The 20,282-nt window shown below is 58.2% G+C and overlaps 1 protein-coding gene across 1 annotated transcript; it reads left to right on the top strand.

The window, feature by feature from the left end:
- Positions 1 to 3,242: 3,242 nt before the first annotated feature.
- On the top strand, positions 3,243 to 19,485 carry SHC2 (SHC adaptor protein 2). Its single transcript, XM_077842099.1, has 12 exons — positions 3,243 to 3,800; positions 9,804 to 9,874; positions 11,326 to 11,386; positions 11,758 to 11,877; positions 13,100 to 13,153; positions 14,793 to 14,844; positions 15,402 to 15,528; positions 16,236 to 16,416; positions 17,371 to 17,437; positions 18,527 to 18,667; positions 18,903 to 19,204; positions 19,357 to 19,485. The coding sequence occupies exons 1-12, from the start codon at positions 3,243 to 3,245 to the stop codon at positions 19,483 to 19,485; spliced, it is 1,863 nt and encodes a 620-aa protein (XP_077698225.1).
- The last annotated feature ends 797 nt before the right edge of the window (positions 19,486 to 20,282 follow it).

Below are 20,282 nucleotides of genomic sequence, written 5' to 3'. Positions count from 1 at the left end.
ATCCTTCAAAGCACATTGGAACCCAGGGTCTGAACATCTTCTGGAGCAGCTTTAAAGAACATCAGAGCCCCTTCTCCCTTCCAGGTTCTTAAGGCTGTTTAAGAAAAGAAAACAACTAGACCAAAAGAGAGAGAAGCACATCTTAATATGGCAACAGCGCATGTAATTCTATTACCTTGCTTTATTGATCGCACTCAGAGCAATTACTGGCTTTCGCCCAGTCACCTGCCAGTAAAAGAGAGAGAGGAAGAGACACCAAGGAGAAAACAAAGAGTCGGTCACACATGCATTCTGGAGTTTGAAAACAAGAGCCCCGTGGGGAAGGCTTTGATTTTTAATTCATATGTCATTAGTAGCTATCATCTGTACGAACCCCCCACGCCTTATGCGGGTTCTTTCTTGATGGGGAGTTAGCTAAGATATCAGGTTACCTACCTTCCTTTCATCATCATCTGCAGAGGAAGATCCTATGTGGATCAGGAAGGTAATTACATTTCAATTCGTTCAAGGGGTGGCACCATATGGTCAAATTGGAACCAAAACATCTGTTCTGTGACACCTACCACTTCACAAAGCCCCAGAGCCATGGGAATGTGTGCGTGACTTTAAAGAGAAGAGATCCAGCTGGAAACAGCTTTGATAAAGAGGTAAACACCCCCCTGCAAGGCAAACAGGGCAGCACGGGGCATCAGTGCACCATGGCTACAGGGTGAAAGCCACTAGGAATGAAACTGACTAGTCTGTTTTCCCTTCCTAACCCCTGCAAAGTGCAAAGACTGAAAAGAACATTTAGCAGGATGGACTTGTGATTAAGATGCTTGGGAACTCTAGGTTCAAGTCCCAGCTCTGCCACAGAAGTCCTGCATGACCTTGGGCAAGTCACTGAATCTCTCTGTATCTTGGCTCCCCATCTGTACCATGGGGATATCACTTCCCCACGTCGCAGGGGTGGGGTGAAGCTAAATTCATCAGTATATTTAAGATGCTCAAAGACTCCAGCGGTGGGAAGCCGTTAAAATCATAGACAGAACCCCGTAGGGTGGGATCAGTGGAGCTATGTTCAAAGACACGAGCTGAGGGTAAGGCCCTTAGGGTTTTAAGTCTCAGATGATGCTAAAAACACAGGTAGGACAGTTTGGGCTGGTTTTCAGAAGTGCTGAGAACTGGACTTTGACTGGAGTTTTGGGTTCTCTGACCTCTGAGCATCGGGCGCAAGTTTGATTGGGGGTTGGGGGCAGGTTACATGTATTATTTTGAGCGGCGAGATTCCTTTTAAGGGTTTCCCCTTCGCTGTAGATTCTGGCAAAGAGGTGGGGGAGTTACTCCGCTCCTTACTGCACAAACCCTCGAAACAAATGAACATGCAGGCGCTGGGCTTTTCTCCAGGTGCAGGATAAACCAGAGCAAACAAGAGCCCTGGTTTCCGAAGCAAAGAAAGAAGGCAGCCCATGTTGTGCAGCAGGGCATCACGGAGCTCTCACTCCAAACCCCGAAACAAACCCTGACTTCGATGTAAATGCAGAGAGAGAACAAATTCCAAGGAGCGTAGTGAGCCAAGCAGCCGGGCTCCAGAAGTGGCCCTGTCTCCACTCAAGCCAATTATGCAGCCTAAGCTGCAGACTAGTGCAAGTGAAGACTCCTGCCTCACTTTTAGTGGCTCCCAGCAGGAAGGCGGTAGCCTACCCTGGCTCCACCTTCGCCTGTGTGCCTGCCACTTACAGCCCATTAACCCTGCCATGGCTGGACTGGAGCAGTGTGCAAAGGGCACGTCTACATGATGCCACACAGATGAGGTGGCCGTCTTCGTTCTAGTGCGAATCAACCCAGAGGGTTTAAGGCTCCCGTGGGGAAGAGTCGTTTTAAAGGGAGATGTGCAGGGCTGAATTCTCCAGGGATGCCCCACTGACAATGCTGCATGGTGCACAAAGGCCCTGGCAGGAGGGACCTGTATCATGATCTCCAGCTACAGGTCGTCCGTAAGGCCAGAATCCAGGCCTCTGCCACTTGAGCCAAAGGATTAATCCATTAGCTGGCAGGAGCGTGGACTCTTATCCTCTATGTGGACTAGCTTCTATAAGGTGATGTGACTCTTGCAGCCACTGTGTTTCGGTTGCATAGGATGTAACCGAGGGCAGAATCTGGCCCACCCATTATATAGTCAATTGCTACAAAATGACATCAGTGGAAAGGAAGCATCAGGAACATGACAGGGTGCTTCAGGATGATGCAATCTCTATTCAGTTCTCTCCTTGGTTGGTGAACCAGTCCCCATTCAGGTCTGGACTGGTTGGTGGTCCCTATCCAAGTCTCTGTCTAATTGGTTTTCCAGTCCCTAAACAAGCCCCGGATTGCTAGATGTTCCAGTCCCGATCCAAGCTCCGGATTGTTGGTGAACCAGTCCCTAATCAAGTCTTAGGTTGGCTGGGGATCCGGTTTCTATCCAAGTCCCTGGCTGGTTGGTGATCCATTCCATAACCAAGCCCGGGATGGTTGGTGAGCCAGCCCCGGTCCAAGTCCCCACTGGTTGGTGATGTGCTCTCTAGCTCACCCACAAGCTGTTGGGCTTGACGCACGAATCACCAGGTGAACTCCTCTGCCCAGTGATCTGCAGGGGGTCAGATCAGAGTCGACGATCATAATGGTCCCAAAATGGATTTTATAATCCATGGATCTATAATCCCCGTGTAAGGGTCCCATATTCTCCCCCCCCCCATCTCAGGGAGTCTGGCACCATTGCTTGGCAGAGACAAGGAGCAGGAGAGCAGTAGCGAGTGCATGTGAAAGCGATCAGGCTACTTTCCTAGTGCCCATGGCCCTTCAGGCCCAGCCCCAGCTGGCTTTGTGCGGGCGGAAAGCAGGAAAGTGGAAAATCAGCCAACTCCCCCCGCTGGCCTTTCACCCTGGGGCTTGCTGTGCTAGGCAAACCCACCCCAAGAGGTGCTGTGTGGACCAGGGCCTCCCTTGCCCCTTGCACTGGGGTGAGCGGGCCCACGGCCGGGCTCATCTCTCTGCCTCTGTCCAGTGCTGGCAGACGGTTGTTTTTGTGGCAGTGGAGCTGTGCAGGCCAGGTCTGCGGCAGCCAGGCTCCTGGCGGATGAGCAATAACACCATGACATCATTGTGTGAGCTGAGCCTCCCCAGAGAGGAGCGGGGGGTGGGGGGCCGGCGAGCGGGAGAGAGGAGCGCAGAGCATGCCCGGCGAGCACTCTAAAAGCACTTAGCCAGACACGCAGCGGCAGGGCATGCTAACAGAACCCAAGTATGGTCGCTTTCGCAATGGCTCAGTGACGCCCTCGGAGGACCCAGCCATGAGCAGCAAGGTCGCGGCAGCCACCCCGGCCCCCTCGCCGCCCGCCTCCCTGGCCCACCCGTGCCCCGCGCTGGGCGAAGCCCGCTTGCCGGAGGAGCAGGAGGCCGTGACCACCTTCTGCATGCTGATCCCCAAGATTCCCCAGTGGAAGTTCTCCAGCCCCTCCGGCTTCCTGAGCCGCAGCCCTTCCAGCGCCAGCAAGGACCTGTCATCCCCGGCCAAGCCCGGGGGCCCCGGAGAGGCAGGAGGTTCCTCCTCCGGCCTGGCTGCTGTCCTGAGCGCCTGTGAGCCTGTCTGCCACTCTCCTTGTTCCTTGCAGGTGATGAACCGGTTCCGAGGAGTGGGAGGGAGGAAGGCGGCTCGGGTCGAGGGAGTCAAACTGGCCGGCGAGGAATGGAACCGGAAAGGTAGCTTCATCAATAAACCGGCGCAGGGCTGGCTCCATCCGGACGAACGGGTCCTGGGACCAGGGGTCTCCTACATTGTCAGGGTAAGCCCGTTTCTCTGGCCTCCCCTCCCCTCGCTGCCCACCCCTGTCCAGGGCTGAACGAACTCCCATGCTGACTGCATCTCCGCAGCTGGGATTGAATTGGGAGTCTGCTGCCTTGGCACTCGGATCCCTGGGCTCCTCTGTCATTCGGGGCTGGCAGCCGGGAAGGGGAGCCCCCAGCCATGGGTAGAGGGAAGTTTGGGATGATTCTCCCCCCACACCACCCAATTCCCCAGTTTTCAAGGCTTCCTCATTCAAGTTCCCTCTGTTCAAGGCCTCAAAGCCCAGGTGTCACCCTGCCCTGGGAGGGGTTGGTGTTGCATCGCCAAAGGCTGTCACCATCACACCACGGTAGCTGGGACTTAATTATGACTTGGGCCCTGTGGGGCAACCTGGCCTTGCCCAGGCAATTGCACATGGTTTAAAATGAGCCCACTGCTGCTTAGCCAGCGTGAAACCCGTACTCAGCTGCCAGCTGCACTGAGACCTCGTCCTTCACTGGGCAAGCCACTTGTTGATGACCTGAGCCCTGGGGTGGCGGGAGGTAGTGTTACTCCTCCCCCACACCAGAAATGGGGAAACTGAGGCACAAAGTGGGGACAGTCACACGGTGACTCTGTGGTGAAGCGAGGAGCAGAATCCAGCTCTCCTGACTCCCAGCCCAGTGTGTCAACCCTAAGAGCACCACCAAAGACCCATGGCCTACTGCTCTCCTTTACCCCCGTTTGACACCACTGTCATTGACTTTGGTGGAGTTACTCCTGACTTGTGCCAATGTCAGTGAGGGCAGAATCAGCCCTGCTTAAGCCACCCCTTAAACATCCCCTAAGTTTCTGTGTACAGCTGGGCTGAGGAAGGAGGGCCCAGTGGTTAGGGTGCTAGGACTTGGGAAAATTGGGTTAAATTCCCTGCTCTGCTATAGACTCCTAACTTGGGTGAGTTACTTAGTCTAGCTTTGCCTCAGTTTCCCTGTCTATACATTGGGGATAATAGTCCTGCCCCACCTCGCAGGGGGTGAGGATAAATGCAGCAAAGGTTGGGAGGGGCTCAGTTACTCTGGTGATGGGCTGCTTTGAACTTTGGTTTCCAAAGGGCTCGGTTGGGCCTGGTGCACCCTGCACTCTAACATACAACCCCCTCCCTGCTCCCCCCAGAGGAAGCCACCGTGGGGTGGACACAACAGCAAGATCCCCACCCCACCCCTTGACTCCAATTCTTAAAGCTGGGGATTACGCTTGACCATGGAAATGGCTTTGCTGGGGGTGTGTGTGTCCCAGTCTTTGTCTCCCATGCAAATGCCGCTGGGCCTGCTTCTGTGGTCTGGACCCAACACAACTCCACTGATTTTGTTGCCCCTGGGCTCTGAGAGCCACCAGAGGAAACCTACCCAGCCTGCAGGCCATAGGAGGCCCACCTGTGCTGGCTGGGGGGATAGCCAGCTCTCCCCGCTGCTTTGCACGGGTGTAACTGCTGACACAAGGTCAGGGAGAATCAGCCCCTAGGGGTTAGTTGAGAAAGGAGAGAGATTTACCTCCCCGCTCCCAGAAAAGCATGAGCCAGCCTCCCCAGCAGGGTGTGAGATGGCCGTGGCACATTCTGGCTGGGCCCCATTCACTCTCCGCTTAGCCTTGCTTGCCTCCCTCCCTCGGAGTGTCTATTCCCCAAAGGCCTCCCACAGCCCCGGGCCCGCAGCACTCCCAGAAAGACGCAGCTTCGAAGCAGGCTCATGCTCCTCGACCCAGGGGTTTACAAACCCCGGCCCAGACTCTCAAAGGTATTTAGGCAGCTCGGGCTCTTGAGCCCCCCTCACCTGAGCTCCCGTGGCCAGCCCAAGTCTCTGCCTGAGCCACAGCTTCCACACTGCTATGCTGGGTGCGCTAGGTCAAGCAAAACTCGTGTGCTTCTGTCCGCTCGTGCCCAGCTGAAGTGCACACAAACCCCATGGGAGTTAGGTGCCTAAATACCTCTGAGAACCTGGGCCCGAGGTCCTGATCTCTGGTCTGTCCACACAGCTAAGCATGCAGGATCGGGGCTGGAATAGCTAGACCGTGTAGACGCATCGATACACCAGAAAGCCGGGGCCTGGAAAGGCTGGTTTCCAGGAGGGGAGAGTCTGCTGCCACGGCACTGGAGGGGTCTTCCTGAAAAGGCCTTGTGGCAGATGAGGGTCCTAAACAGGATGGGGAAGGTTCAGAAGATCCTCCTGTTTCCCAGTGCCTCTGGGGATACTGACTGGCCCTGCAGCTGGCCTGGACCCACCAGTGCAGTCTCGCCCCTTACCCCAGAGGTAGCTGAATAGCAAGAGACAATAAAGGAGGGGGAAGTTTAACAAACTCCTTCACAATGGGGCCTCTGCTCCAGCACTGAGATTAGGATCTGAGTTCAAATCCCCCAGGCTTCACAGGGGATGAATCTGGGCCCATCGTAGAAATAGGGCCAGCTGTGAAGTTTGGATCTAGGGCTTTGGTTTAGGCCTATCTCCAGGTTACACACACACCCTAGCCTAGTGGGTCATTTTGTGGAGTGGGTTTAGTGTGGCCCACCTCTCCAGATGGTCCAGGGGTTAGCGCATGAAGATGGGAGGTAGGACTCCTGGGCTCTAGCCCCAGTTCTGGGAGGGGAGTGGGGTCTAGTGGTTACAGCACAGGACGTGGAGCCAGGACTCTGGGGTTCAATTCAGATCTCTACCACTGATTTGCTGCCTGATGTTGGGGGGGGAAAAAAAATCACATCCATGTGCCTCAGTTTCCCCATCTGCAAAATGGGGATAGTAATAACAAGCACCTGCTTCCCAAAGGAGTTGTGAGGGTTCACTGGTGAAAGCCCTCTGAGATTCTGGGGGTGCAAAGTGCTATGGAGGTCAGTCTCAACCACAGTGCTATGAGCTCCAGGGTTGCTGCTTTTGGGACTGAAAGGGTGAGACACTTGTAATTGAATTTGCTGATGGCATTTGGCTCCTTGTCTTACTCTCAATTAACTTGTGGTAATTTACAACTGCAGGCGAGATGGAGGAGCAGGGCAGCATGTCTCCGGTTAGCCTCTGTCTCTCTCCTCCTCCTGCCCCATCATAGATCATCAGATGTTTGACTGTGGGACAGTGGTTGAGAGCTGACCTGATTTAAAAGGAAATGCGCAGAGGTTAACTCCTTCAGTGCGGGCAGTTTCTACAGGAGCCATAGGAGGAGGCTGGCAGAAGGCAGAGAGAGGGGCATGGTGTTGGGGACAGAGAGAGAAGAGATGCATTGATAACAGTGTCTTTCCTTACCAAAGGATCCCAAAGCAACTTGCTGTACAACTCTCTTTGCCCAGCACTGAAATGCAGCCATTGCTGGGGTGGAATTTAGCCACTACAGTGCAGTGTAGAACAGGGAGCAAAGAAGTCGAAAGGGGATACCGCGAACTCCCAGTAAAGTGAAGGCTTGAGGCTGCACGGGAGGCTGTAGGCTGGCAGCAGATTTCCATCTCCGCAGCAGCTGGAATGCCGGTCGGGGAGAGCACAGGGCAGGAGTCAAAGCTCAGGGGAGGAAAGAAGCGGGCATGGTCCAGTGGGTAAAGCACTGGCCTTGGAATCAGGATAATCGTGCCTGACTCCTGTCTAACACAGGCCGGAACACCTCCCCCTGGACCATAATTCAGCTGGAAGTGATAGCTCTGCCACTGCCTTGCCAGGCAACCTAGGGCAAGTCACTTATGACACTGTCTCTTTCCCTCAGCTTCCCTCTTCTGCAAAATGGGGATAAAGACACTTATTTACAGGGGCCTTGGGAGACTCAGACTTATTTGAAAAGGCTTTGCGGGGCGGGGGGGGGGGGGGGCCGTCCTGTGCTGGAGGGAGCCATCCAAGGGCAAAGTCCCATTATCCCCAGCACAAAAACACTGGTGTATCCTCCTGCATCGGTCCCGCCCCCCAGAGCTTAGAGTAGCTGCACAGCGGAAGGCAGGACCATCAGTAGGGCACTATACTGTCTCCCCCCTTCCCCAACCTCCCCATAAGGCAGGACTTTGATGGGGAGCAAGCTGCTGCTTGGGCCTTGAAATGAAAGTAACTAGAGTCGGCAAAGACCGCCCCCGGTCTAAGGGGCACATCAGCACAGGTCAAGGCAGCTCTCCCAGTTTACGCCAGCTGAGGATCTGGCCCCAGGTATCCACCCCTCAGAGAGAGGCCAGGATAAAGGTCCTGATCCTGAGACCAAGGAGCGCTGGGGTTGTTCAGAACCTCTTAGGCTCACCCTCCTCCTTTTCCCCCTCAAGAGAGGTTGTACATTTTAATCACCGCTAGCAAGGGATAAGCAGGCGAGCGCTGCAGGAGGCGAGCACCTGGCGGGATGATCCAAGTGAATTTCTTTCCAGCCCTAAGCTTGCTGTGGCCCTAATCAGCCGCCATACGTTTCGCCTCTAGCCTTTTCTCCTGGAGCCCTGCCAAACCCATTAAACTGACCTCGTTGGCAGTGCCTGCTGGAAAGGCAGCTAATGCACCACTGAAGAGGGGTAGGGGCTGGGAGTGGGGCACAGCGACGTTCCCAGCTAGGAGGTTGGCCCTGCATGCAGACAGATGGAGCTGGAAATCATGGCTACACGGTGGCTGTTTAGCAGCTGGCGAGAGACGAATTTCGTGGATATCAGTCCGGTGCCCAGAGGGAAGGTGTTGATGCTGCACAAAGCCCCATGGCAACTGGCACTAATTGGCCCCCTTGCTAGCCGCTTCAGCGGAGAAGCCAAGGCCTGACAGCAACGGAGACGGAGCTTGCTCTTGGAGACAGGCTCCCTTCCAGCTCGGGGCTGAGGCCTGCCAAGTGGGTGGTGCGTGGGCAGTTTGCCCACACACTGTCTGCTTTGTCCCTGCTCGGTGCAGACAGAAGGCTCCAGGCTGCAGAGCTGTCAGCCTGGCCCCCTTCTCCCTGGCACTGACATCCTCAAACCATTCGATCAGGCCCACTCGATCAGGAGCGTGAGTTATGAGCGCGGCCTCCCGAGGCAGGGCAGGATTAGCAGCGTACCAGGCCAGACTCAGGGTAGCGTGGCCTCTCACATGTTCTGGCTCAGCTTCCCCCCGCCGCACTCTTCGGCCTAGTCCAGTCGCCGGTATGACCTGCCCCTCCCAGCCACGTCACTAGACAGGTCATCCCTGCCCAGGGGAACGGAGTCCTGTAGACAAAGTCCAGGAAAGCACAAAACAAAGAGACCTTTGCACCAGCCAGGCTCAGAATCCCACCTCCTTCCTCCCAGGCTGGCCCCAGTTGCAACAGCCTCTCCTGATGCCCGCCGGCGGGTACCGGGCTATGGCCAACCCAACCCTCTGGCCCAGCCAGCCACAGTCCTTTGCCAACCCCTGGTCCCCAGTCAGGCTCTTTGGTCCCACATAGGAGCAGCTTCTACTCCCCAGCCAGCTGTCAACTGCTGGGCTTTCCTGCCCTGAAGGACGACACCTGCACATGGGTAGCAGGATAGGGGTGAGCGGCCCTGGCCTCCTGGCCTTCAAAGGGGCAGGTCACCTGCCCGGTTACACCCCAGCTCTGTTAGCCAAGGCTGCAGGAAGCTCTTGGACCTCTAGAACGGTGCCCAGCCACCGCTAGTGGGGGACAGCACAGGGCATTGAGCGGGTGTGGCTTACCCTTGCTCCGCTTGATGCCAGCCAGGGGCTGCTTTTCTGGCCTCCCACAGAGAGTTCTGATGTGCCCCCCACCAGGGCAAAAGGGTGGGAGTCAGTACATGAAATGGGCTCCCAGACAAAGCCTCGGGGAGGCCCTCTCTTTGCACCCATCGCTGGATTCCAGAGCCCGGGCTCCAGCCCAAGCCCGACTGTCTGCCCTGCTATTTTTAGCCTGTCAGCCCGAGTCCATTGGACTGGGTGTGTGAATTCCGTAAGCTCTTTGGGGTGCACTAGCTCCCGCTCCCACCTAACCTGTTGCTCCCACCTGGCTGGGTCTCCTGTTGCCCTCCCGTGAGCTGGGGATCTGAGCAGGTCACTGCAGCCTGGCTGATTTCAACCCCTTTCTCTTCCAGTACATGGGCTGCATTGAAGTGCTGCGCTCCATGAGATCTCTTGACTTTAACACCCGGACGCAGGTTACCAGGTAAGCCCCTCCGGGCCCCCTGCCCTGGGCTTTCCCCTACTTCCAAATGAATGCACCAGCTTTCCAGAGATTCAGGGCTGAGAAAGCCTGTGGGACGGGTTCGTCTCCACCTGGCACTGCAGGTGCTCCACAGGGCTTGCAGTCCGGCCAACCTGCCTGGCTGACCCCTGGCACCCACACCATGCCATGGCAGACAGCGCGGGCCCTAAAGGACCCCCTGGCTGACCCCTGGCACCCACACCATGCCATGGCACACAGCGCGGGCCCTAAGGGACCCCCTGGCTGACCCCTGGCACCCACACCATGCCATGGCGCACAGCGCGGGCCCTAAGGGACCCCCTGGCTGACCCCTGGCACCCACACCACGCCATGGCACACAGCGCGGGCAGGGGTGGGTTATGGGTGCCAGACACCATGGAAGGTGGGGCGGGTGTGGAAGCTGACTCTGTTGTCCTGGTCTGGGGGAGATCGCAGGCCTCCAGTCTTCAGGGCTGGCTCCCCTTCCCCACCCCTCAGCTCCCCCCCAAACAGCCCAGCTGAGAAATCCCCACGTGCATTTCAAATAAAGCCACTGGCCCGGAGGGCGCAGGGAAGGGACGTGGGGGGCAGGTTCTGCTGCAGCAGCTCCGTCTGCAAACCAGACAGGTAGCAAGAGAAGCTGGGGGTGGAGAGGGGGGGCGCAGAACGGCAGAGTCTCCTGCCTGCCGATGCAGCGTTGGGCGGCCCCAGGCGGATCGACAGGAGGCGGGGGAGAGGGAAGGAGCCTCCAGAGCAGATTGCCAGCCACAGCGTATTGACGGTCCTGCCCCGCAGTGCCGCGGGAGCAGCAGGAGCACGGAGCAGGCGGAGGGTGAAGGCGCCGGGGGACACGCATGGAGGCTGAGTTCCGCAGCCTCCATCCAAGTCCTGGGGATGGGGACGAGGTCCCTGGGAGACGTCTCTCTCAGGCGCGTGGACTCCGTGGGCTTGGGGAGCAGGCCGAGCTGCTAGCTGGGACTCAGGGACCCGCCGGCTCCATGTAGCTTCTGCGTGTGGGGAGACCTCCATATTTACCCCACATCGGGGCCGGGTGACCGGCAAGCAGGACAAACGCTGCAGGTGCTGACCGAGGCTGAACTGGGCCCCTTGAAAGCTGCCCGAGAGCAGCATCCCCGTGGTCCGGGGGCTGGGATCCTGGAGGGAAGGATCCCAGCCTGAGGCGGGGTGGGGAGGGCTCTCACCCAGCTCGCTAACAAAGGACGCCTGGGGAAGTGCCCCCAGCCACAGGTGACGTGGACCACCTGTCCCCGCCCCAACAGTCATTGCAAGGGTCCCCGGTGCACCCCTCCAGACAATGCAGGTGGTAGCATTTTAGCAGCAGGGGTGGGGTGGGGTAGGTCAGGTCCCACTGACCCAGTCTCGCCACGGGGGCTGGAGGATTAACCCCAGACTGCTTGATTCTTTGCTTGCAGGGAAGCCATCAACAGACTGTACGAGGCGGTGCCCGGGGTCAAAGGGGCCTGGAAGAAGAAGGTGGGTAACCGTGCCTCAGTTTCCCCATCTGTAAAATAGGGCTGATGATGCCGACTTGGCTTTGCAGACCCTGGGCGGATGTGGCTAAAGGTTATTAAGGCAGGTTCAGGTTCTAGGATCTCTCCCCCAGCATCCTTGGAGCACTCTCCCCTGGGATCCCCTTCCCAGCACTGTTGACCTGCGCAGAGCGGTTGTCTGCAGGCAGGAAGCTGGACACTTCGCTGACTGTGCCGGGGCTGGTTCAGCTCAGCAGAGTTGCAGAAGCTTCCTGCACTGTCCCCCCGCCATCCCCCTGTCTCGTTAGTTGAGCGCAGCACCCAGTGTTACCCCAGATGAGGCGATGACCCTCCAGCCCTTTTCTCCCTCCCCAGGCGCCTAACAAAGCCCTCTTCTCCATCCTGGGCAAGAACAATCTGCACTTCGCTGGGATGAGCATCACTGTCAACATCTCCATCGACGGGCTCAACCTCATGATCCCCACCACCCGGCAGGTTAGTGCCCACCCAAGTGCTCCGATCGCTCCCCTGGGGCATGGAGATCTAGGACCAGTTGGGGCAGGGACAGAGGGGAGGCTGCTTGCACCTCCCCTATCCAGTGGGACTTGTGCAGCCCCTAGCGCAGGTTAGAGCAGCCTTGAGGCTGCTCTAAGTTGTGCCACTGCTTCTGGGGCTTTGCACAGGCAAAGAATTGCCAAGTCCACCCCACTCCATATAGGGTCCTTCTCTAGTGCTCTGGCCAGTTGAGCTTTCTGTATCCCAAGCGATGGGGTGCCCCCTTGCAAAGATGATTCCTCGCCGACTGCTAGGCACATCCTTTGGCCATTCAGCCTCCATTTACATCTCCTTTTGCTCAATTTCATCTCGTCGTTCCTGGGTATTCCCCCTCCAAGCGTCCTCTGCAACTCTGCCCACTCCATGGTCAACCCCCAGACACTGGGAAAGTGAGAGGCCGGCTCCAACATTCAGATCTGGGGCTAAATTCTGCTCTCAGCTTCACCGCTGTAAATCCAGCATCATTCGCCCAATGCAAAGGATCCACTCTGGGCTGACAGAGAGGCACCCGAACACCTGTCCCCATATGGGGTGAGCCCAACCCCCAGAGCTGGGCCCCACCCAATTTGGGGATCAGCGTATCTAGCTCTAGAGGGCAGGTGAGCAACACCTTGCTTATCCTCAGAGCACAAGGATAGAACAACTCAGGGTTACACAGGATCGGGAGCTAGTGTCAGGGCAGGGATTAGAACTCAGGTGGGCCCAGCTGCCAGTCCTGTGCTCCAACCACTAGGCCACCCTTTGCTCTTGCAAGCCCCCATGTTGTTTTATCCCCTTTAAACAGTCAAGCAAGCCGGTGAGGCTCCACAGGGTGGCGATATGATGGGAGAGGGGGATTCCCGGCTGCGATCCGAGCAGGGAGGGGAAGCTGGCGTTTCAGAACCAACCACACTCGCCAGCAGGAGGCAGGCATGTCCATTCGACGAGCCACAGCCTACATGCCCTAGGCCGGGTGGGGTGGATACAGCCGGCCTAGCTTCCGCCTCCCGCCAGCGGCAGAGGAAAACCAGGACGGTTCCCAGAGCATCGACTTTCGGCATGGGCTGGCGGCGGGTCCATCCCTCCCCTCCCCCCGCTCTACCGAGCCACTGCTCTGAGCGATTCCAGAGCCTCCCAGCGACCTTTCGCAAAGATCTTTAACGCCTGCCTCTGTCCCCTGCAGATCATTGCCAACCACCACATGCAGTCCATCTCCTTCGCCTCGGGAGGAGACACGGTAAGGGCCGCCCTCGGTGCATGGAGATTAGAGGAGTCGCCAGCTCCTCACGGCCCCGCTCTCTTCTGCATCTCTTCCTCCCCCTCCTTCTTCCTCGACCCCTTTGCATCCCTCTCTTCTCTCCCCCCTGCCTCAGTTTCTTTTGCCTCTGGCGGTGATCAATGAGCAGCAACAATCACACTGCCAGTGGACCAGCTTCTGCCTGTTGCAGCCTCAGTCCTGGGCACCGACGGCTGGGTACGGGAGGGCTCCCAACTGGCTGGTATTTGACCGGCCTCTCTGGGTTTTTTTATGGTTTTGCCAGAAAAATAATTTAAACGGCCAGATTTTTTTTTTTTTTTTTTTTAAACATGGGTCTAAAGCTTTGCAGTATTCTCGCACGACGCTAGGACAGCTCATGTTCAAAGTGTCCGCGTCCAGCGAAAGATGCTGCCGTGTTCCCACTTCCATGGTGTAAGTGACAACAGAGCAAAACCATTGCAAATACAGCAGCCGTCCACCCCACGCATGGATGTGTGAGACAGGCTTTGAGTGATGGGACAGTGAGGAGACCCGCGATGATTATCGGTCTTGTCTACAGGTGTCCTCTCTCTAGATACTATAAGTGGCTGTTGGGGGTGGGGGGTGGGGGCGCTGTGGAGTTGCCTTGTGGCTGGGGTTGTGACAGGCCTGCTTTCTGGATGGGGGGTTGCCAGTATTTTGCATTTCAATGGTGGTAACCCGGGGTGGGGGGAAAGCAAGTCCCCTCCCCCTCAACTCGTTTCCTACTCTGAGAACTCAGGGGTCCTGCTTGGCCTCTCTCCCTCTCCAGCTGGGCCTTGTAACAGCTCCTAAACCCTGAGGAGACAACAAAGAAGCAGGGAAAGGCCAGAATAGCCAGAGAAACGCCTCTCTGGCAAGTTGGTTGGTCCAGGGCTCTCCCTCAGGAGGAGTGTCTACCCCTATCCACAAAGCAGTGACCTGCCATGCCATACCTGCACTGACCAGAGGGGGGCGCTGCAGAGGGACACATGCCGCTTCCTGGCCCCCATGCCCCGAGCGCACTTGTCCGCCAGAGCAAACCACCTTTGCAGAGCCTGACAGTGCAATGAGATTCCATCCCTGCAGGCAACAGGCAATTTGCTCCCCCGTCCCTCTCTCCCTCCTTCAAGGATTGGGGCCTGGACCCCTGCTTCTTTCACCCCCAAAGCCTAGCCACCCCCTACATAAGCTCCTGCCGCTACCAGGGGTAATATGTCCTTTATCTCCTCTTTGGGCTGCAGCCACGAGAGGGCAGTCCTCCCTCAGTCAGCCCCAGGGAGCTGGTTCATTACAGCACAGGCCGCCCGGTGGGCACTACGGAGGGCAGATTGCCCTGGGGCAATGGGGTGAGGCCCAGCACCGGGTAACCCTTGCTGTCTCTGCAGCACTCCCTGGCCCTCACCAGCCAAGGAGGGAGTGTATCAGAGCAGGGACCTGCACCCACGTTGCCTGGGGAAGGGGGATCTGCCAGCCGGAGGATTGTGGCTCATTCCCCTTCACACCCAGATTCATAGCCCTGCCTCAAGCCCCTCCGACCCTTAGCCTGCAGGCCAGATCCCAGGCCCCAGGAACGAGAGCCACAAAACCCTTCCTTCCCTGACTTTCCCTTTCTCTCCAGGACATGACAGACTATGTGGCCTATGTGGCAAAGGATCCCATTAACCAAAGAGGTGAGCAGGGCAGGGGTGAGAGGACACAGGGAGGTAACAAAGAGGGGTGATAAGCAAGGAAGGATCAAGGCTAACCAGGAGACCCATGTTGGCCAAAAGTATGGAGAAGGGCTCCCCCCACGACCTCTTGTGCATTTATTGTGCGGAGTGTAACTGGGGGACTCACCACCGGAGTGCCCCTCCTGCCAGCACGTGGCCTTGAGGGCATTCTTCTACTCTGGAGGCTCCTTTCCCCTGGATCTGCCACCGCTTCTCTCAGGGACATCCCTGCTTCCAACAGCAGCCTGGTCTACAGCTTCCTTCCCCACCCCTTCTCTCTCAAGCCTTTTGATGAGGCCCAGGTGTTCACCATGCAGACACCTGACCCCATTAGTCCCACCTCCTCAGGCAAGGGGGCAGTTAATTATGACCCAGGCAAGACTAGCCCCATTTCACCTTAAAGCGATGGGTGTCCCATGCCATATGTCACCCGGGGGGCCTCGTGCCCAGTCCTGCCGTGGGATAAAGGTCCCAGATGCTCCGCCTGATGTGTCTGTGTCTCCCTCCCTGCCGGGCAGCATGCCACATCCTGGAGTGCTGTGACGGGCTGGCTCAGAGCATCATCAACACGGTGGGGCAGGCCTTCGAGCTGCGCTTCAAGCAATATCTACACAGCCCCCCCAAGGTGGTGGTGCCGCCGGACAGGTAGGGGGGATGAGAGACATGGGGCCTGTTGGTGCTGCTGGGAACCCAGATCCCTGCTCTGGGGTCGCCCTGGCCAGACTGGGCCTGCTTTTATGCAGGTCTGCACCTTCTCACCTTACCCTGGGCAGCAATTCCGAGGCATATTCCCCAAGCTGGTCCAGGTGAATGAGGCCTTGCAGCCTTCTACCCCCACGTTCATCCATCCCTTACGCTGGCAAGTGACCTGGCATCCCAGCCACTTCCTACTGGCCCCACCAGGTGCTCTCCAGACTCGGGGACAAGGTGGCGTTCACACTGCCAAGCCTTCATGGAACTGCTTTGCAGTCACCACCTGAGCAGGACCTGAGCTACTTCAAGCCCCCAGCAGGGCTGTTGGTAGAAGAACGGGACCGTCCTCTGCCCGGTGCATTGGGGTGTTACCATTCTCTGCATCACAAGATACAGGGCCCTGCAGCATGCTCCATATGACGGTGACCCTGTCTGTGGGTTTTGTCACAGCTAGGGGTGCTAGGTCCAGGGTGCTCTCAGTCTAGGTGCTACCATGCCCTGGGTGCTAGATCATGAGATGCCCTGGCTCTTGATGCCCTGGGTGTTAGATCTGGGGATGCTCTGGGCCTGGGTGCTGGGTTGCCAATCTCTGGGTGCTCTGATGCTCCAGCTCTGGAGTCTAACCACATTCCCTAACTCCCGTGTTCTCTGTTGCGCAGGGTAATGGAGACCGAGGAATCCGCGTGGGGCGACGAAGAGGAGATGGCCGAACACGATTACTACAACAGCATCCCGGGGAAGGAGCCTCCCCTGGGGGGACTCGTTGACTCTCGGCTCAGGCATGGAACATTGCTGGGCCACGCGCACTCCCAGCCCTCCTGTGCCGGTCACTTCAGCCAGGTGAATCCTGCAGTCAGCACGCTTGGCTGTGCAGCTTCCCCAATTCTCCCCCACCTCACAACCTCCCCACCCCACGGTTGCACCCAGAACCTCCTGTGTTGAACTGAGCCTTTTCCCCTGATGCTGAAAGCTGGAAACCAAACCTGGCTCTTGTCCCCATCGAGGACGCCCCCAGTGAGTGCCTGGTGCGGGGTCAGGCCTGGAGTGTCTCTGGAATAGCTTCTGGGGTCAGGGATGGAGGTGGGTCCATCAGGGAGAGCCCCATACAGCTCTATGGCCTCCTCTGTGGCTTGAGGGGTCTGTTGTCCAGCAGTAAAGACTGTCACAGCCTCTGAAGGCTGCGTGGGATTCTACCAAAAGCTCTAGCCCTTGAGTCATCGGTTCATCGCGTTTAAGGCCAGAAGGAAGCGTTCGATCCTCTGCACATCGCAGGCCACTAAACCCCAGATGAACGTGTTACAGCCGTCAGGAGACGAAGCAATGGTGTGCAACAGGCAAAGAACAGGAGGGACGGAGGTGCGCCAATCCCACGGTCCCTGCACTGGCAGTCACTAACCCCCTCGATCTCTCACAGGCTGTGTCACCCCGCATGGGCCGCATCACCCGATTATACAGAGGAGGGAGCTGAAGCGTGCAGGGGTGAAGGAGCTCCTGGGGGTCATGGGGGGGACCTGCTTCACACTTCCATGTGACCATGAGCTGTGACCTCCAGGCTGTGTTTCTGGGCCTAGCACTGGTTTCCATTTGCCAGAAAGGGGTGGAGGCCCTGAGGAGGCAGTGAGCAAAGCCAGGGTATTCAGCTGTCCTCACGCCTCCACCTAACGCATCTCCCTGTCCACTGCCTGGGTCTCCATATCACATGCCCACCCCTTCGCCATGTGTGGAGGGGAAACAAACCTCCTGCATCATGTGTGCTGGCTGCATGGACCGAGGTCTGATTCTTCTGCTTCACAGGTTGGATTTCCTGCCAGAAGAGACCAGAACAGCCACCCGGGCTCCCACGGGGACGGCGATGCTCCTGGTACGTGCTGCAGCTCGAAGGCGTCATTTAACCCAGGGACTCATGTCCCTGTGGGCACGGGAATGCATGGCCCAGGACTCGCAAATGCCTGTGGTAGGACCCTCGGAGATGGGCATTACTGTCCCTAGCTGCCCGGTTACGAGAAAACTAGCTGAGAACAATGCATAGGGCAGCTGCTTGGAGTGATGCCCCTTTTGCAAACCCAATTCTTTGGCATGAGTCACACAGCCTGGCACGTCAGCTGATCCTTCCACACCGTCACCACATGGACTCCAGGGGGAACTGTCAGGGGTGGAGGTGTTTCTGGCCACCAATGAGCTTGTCCCCGAGTCTCCCCTGGATGTTACAGCAGCTGCTCCCATCAGAGACGAATTTAAGAAGCTTGGTCTCCTGCTCCTCCCCTAGCGAGTCAGGGTGAAAGGGCCAAATAGGGGGAGGGGAAAGGACCCAGGGGAAGATGAGATCAGTGTAGGAGTGTGTGGCCAAGGAGAGGACAATCCTAAAGGGAGGAGCAATGGGGTGAAACTCAGCAGAGGGAAGTTCAGACTGCATGGAGCAGGAGAACTTCTTGCAGGGAGGAGGGTAGGTGGAAATCACCTCCCCAGGGAAGCAGTGGGGGCCCCCAATGGTACAACTGAACTGGACAAAACCCCAGAGGGTAGATCATAGGGAGCGATCCTAGCATGGGCGGCGGGTATCATAGGCTGGGGGAGGCTATGCCTCCCCAAAACATCCAGGCATGGCCCCACTCATGCTTTGCCCCCAGCTCTCCCCTCCTACTTTCCATTCTGTGTGTGGCTCCAGTCCCCCAGTGCTGGCCCCGGGTGAGGCTGGGGCCGTGCCGCCCACCTTCCCGGTGCTCTGGGGGGCTAGCCTGGGGTGGAGGCCAGTGGCCGCAGTGACGGTGGCTTTGGGCTCCAGCAGGGGGTCACAGAAGAGGCAGGGCCTGAGGCAGAAGGGGTGGGGGGCTAGCCTCCTTCAGCCGGCAGTTCTCGCGCCACCCATGGATCCCGGTGTGGCAGGCCCGGCTCCTGTGGTTCCTTTGCGCACAGCCTGCCGGCGCTCACTGGCCCTCACTGTGTCTTCCAGGCCAGTCCTGCGACGGCTACCTCCAGGCAGACAGCCAGCCCCTGGGATGCCGCGACTACGAAGAGCACATGTACGTCAACACGCAGTGCCTGGACGGCTGGGAGCACGAGGAGAGCCCCCCCAAGGATCTCTTTGACATGAGTAAGACAGCGGCTCTTGGAGTGAAGGAACCTCACTAGAACAGAATAGTGGGAGTTGCTTTTGGTCTTTGGCTCAAGGCCTTTAAAAGAGCCAGCCCAAGGTCCAGCAACAGGAGAATTCTTCCCAAACCCGGCTGGCAGGAGGCCTGGGGACTGGGAGCCCTGTGATGTGATCCTGGCTAGGGTAGCTGCCAGGGCCTGTCCCCTCCTTGCTCTACAGTCTTGGCTTCTTGCAGGGCCTTTCGAAGACGCCCTAAAGCTGCATGAATCCACGGTGGCTGGCGGGGCCAGCCCGCCCCTAGAGGACCAGTGGCCCAGCCCGCCCACCCGGAAGGCTCCCATCGCCCCCACGGAAGAGCAGCTGAAGCGGGAGCCCTGGTACCACGGGAAGATGAGCCGGCGAGAGGCGGAGAAGCTGCTGCAGATGGATGGGGACTTCCTGGTGAGGGACAGCATCACCAACCCCGGGCAGTACGTCCTGACGGGCATGAACGGTGGGCAGCCCAAGCATCTGCTGCTGGTGGATCCTGAGGGTGTGGTAAGGAGCGGGCCGGGCTCCCCGAACTCAGCCCGCATGTCCTTGACGGGCACCCCGCCCCGCTTAGCCCCATCAGCCTCCTCTCTGGGTGGAGCGTGACCTGCCCGCTCCCCGCCTCACGCCCACCCCCCCTCCCCGTTCTGTTGCTCCAGGTGAGGACCAAGGACATCCGGTTCGAGAGCATCAGCCACCTGATCAACTACCACCTGCAGAACGAGCAGCCCATTGTGGCGGCGGAGAGCGAGCTGCACCTGAGGCAGGTGGTGAAGAGGAAGCAGTGATGGCTGGGTGCGTCCCCTCGGCAGGGGGCAGGCAGGAGACCAGGGGGCCTGATTCTCTCCTGCATTCGCCCCAGTCAGAGCAGCGGGGCAGTGGGAAATTGGCCCGCACCCTCTCTCCTCTGTGCAGGCGCCCCGGCGGGGTCAAGCCCGTACCCACTGCCTCTTGGGCTGGGCTAATGGGGGTCGCTGGGAGTGAGACACCCCCTGAGCGTTCTGGGTCCCTGCCTCTCTGACCCCTGACAGCAATCTCCTTTCTATCTGGCCCAGAGCCCTCCGGGGAGCTGGCTCTGTGCTCGGAGAACCTGCCCACGGAGGAGAGGGGAGCCAGGTGAAAAAGAGAAGGGGATGCCATAGACAGAAACCCCCCTCCCCGCTTCCCTAAGCAGCACCCACATTCCCTTCTGCTCCTCCTCCACCCAGTGCCCACAGTCACCCTTTCTCTTTCCCCAGGGGACTGTTTTCCCTCCCCTCCCCAAACAGCTGCCTCTTTCCCTCTCCCCTCCACTTGCGGCCACGCTCCCCCCTTCTTTCCCCCTCCTCTGGGCTCGCGCCACCTTCCCTCTTGCCTATGGATGGCTGTCACTCGCCTACAGGTTGCTGCTGCTGTCCCCATGCCTACAGGAGGCCATTGGTGTCTCTTCGGTGGACCCCTGCCCATTCGTGTTCTCTCTCCCACCTCTGCCAGCGGACTGTTGTCACGTTCCCCCCCACTCCTCCAGCCTTGTGCCATCTTCCTTCTCTCTCTCTCCTACAGACTGTTGCTCCATCCCTTCTTTACCTCCTAGCTGCTGCCACAA

Source organism: Eretmochelys imbricata, chromosome 25, assembly GCF_965152235.1.
Source record: "Eretmochelys imbricata isolate rEreImb1 chromosome 25, rEreImb1.hap1, whole genome shotgun sequence".
NCBI classification, from domain to species: Eukaryota; Metazoa; Chordata; order Testudines; family Cheloniidae; genus Eretmochelys; species Eretmochelys imbricata.
The sequence above is the reverse complement of the archived record's forward strand: the minus strand, read 5'-3'. Positions and strand labels throughout refer to the sequence as shown.

Excerpts from the sequence above, each read along its gene's own strand:
- SHC2 (XM_077842099.1), top strand. The coding sequence starts at position 3,243 with ATGCTAACAGAACCCAAGTATGGTCGCTTTCGCAATGGCTCAGTGACG. Across the intron at positions 11,878-13,099 it reads TGATCCCCACCACCCGGCAG|ATCATTGCCAACCACCACAT; the intron begins GTTAGTGCCCAC and ends TGTCCCCTGCAG. Across the intron at positions 16,417-17,370 it reads GTGCCGGTCACTTCAGCCAG|GTTGGATTTCCTGCCAGAAG; the intron begins GTGAATCCTGCA and ends TCTGCTTCACAG.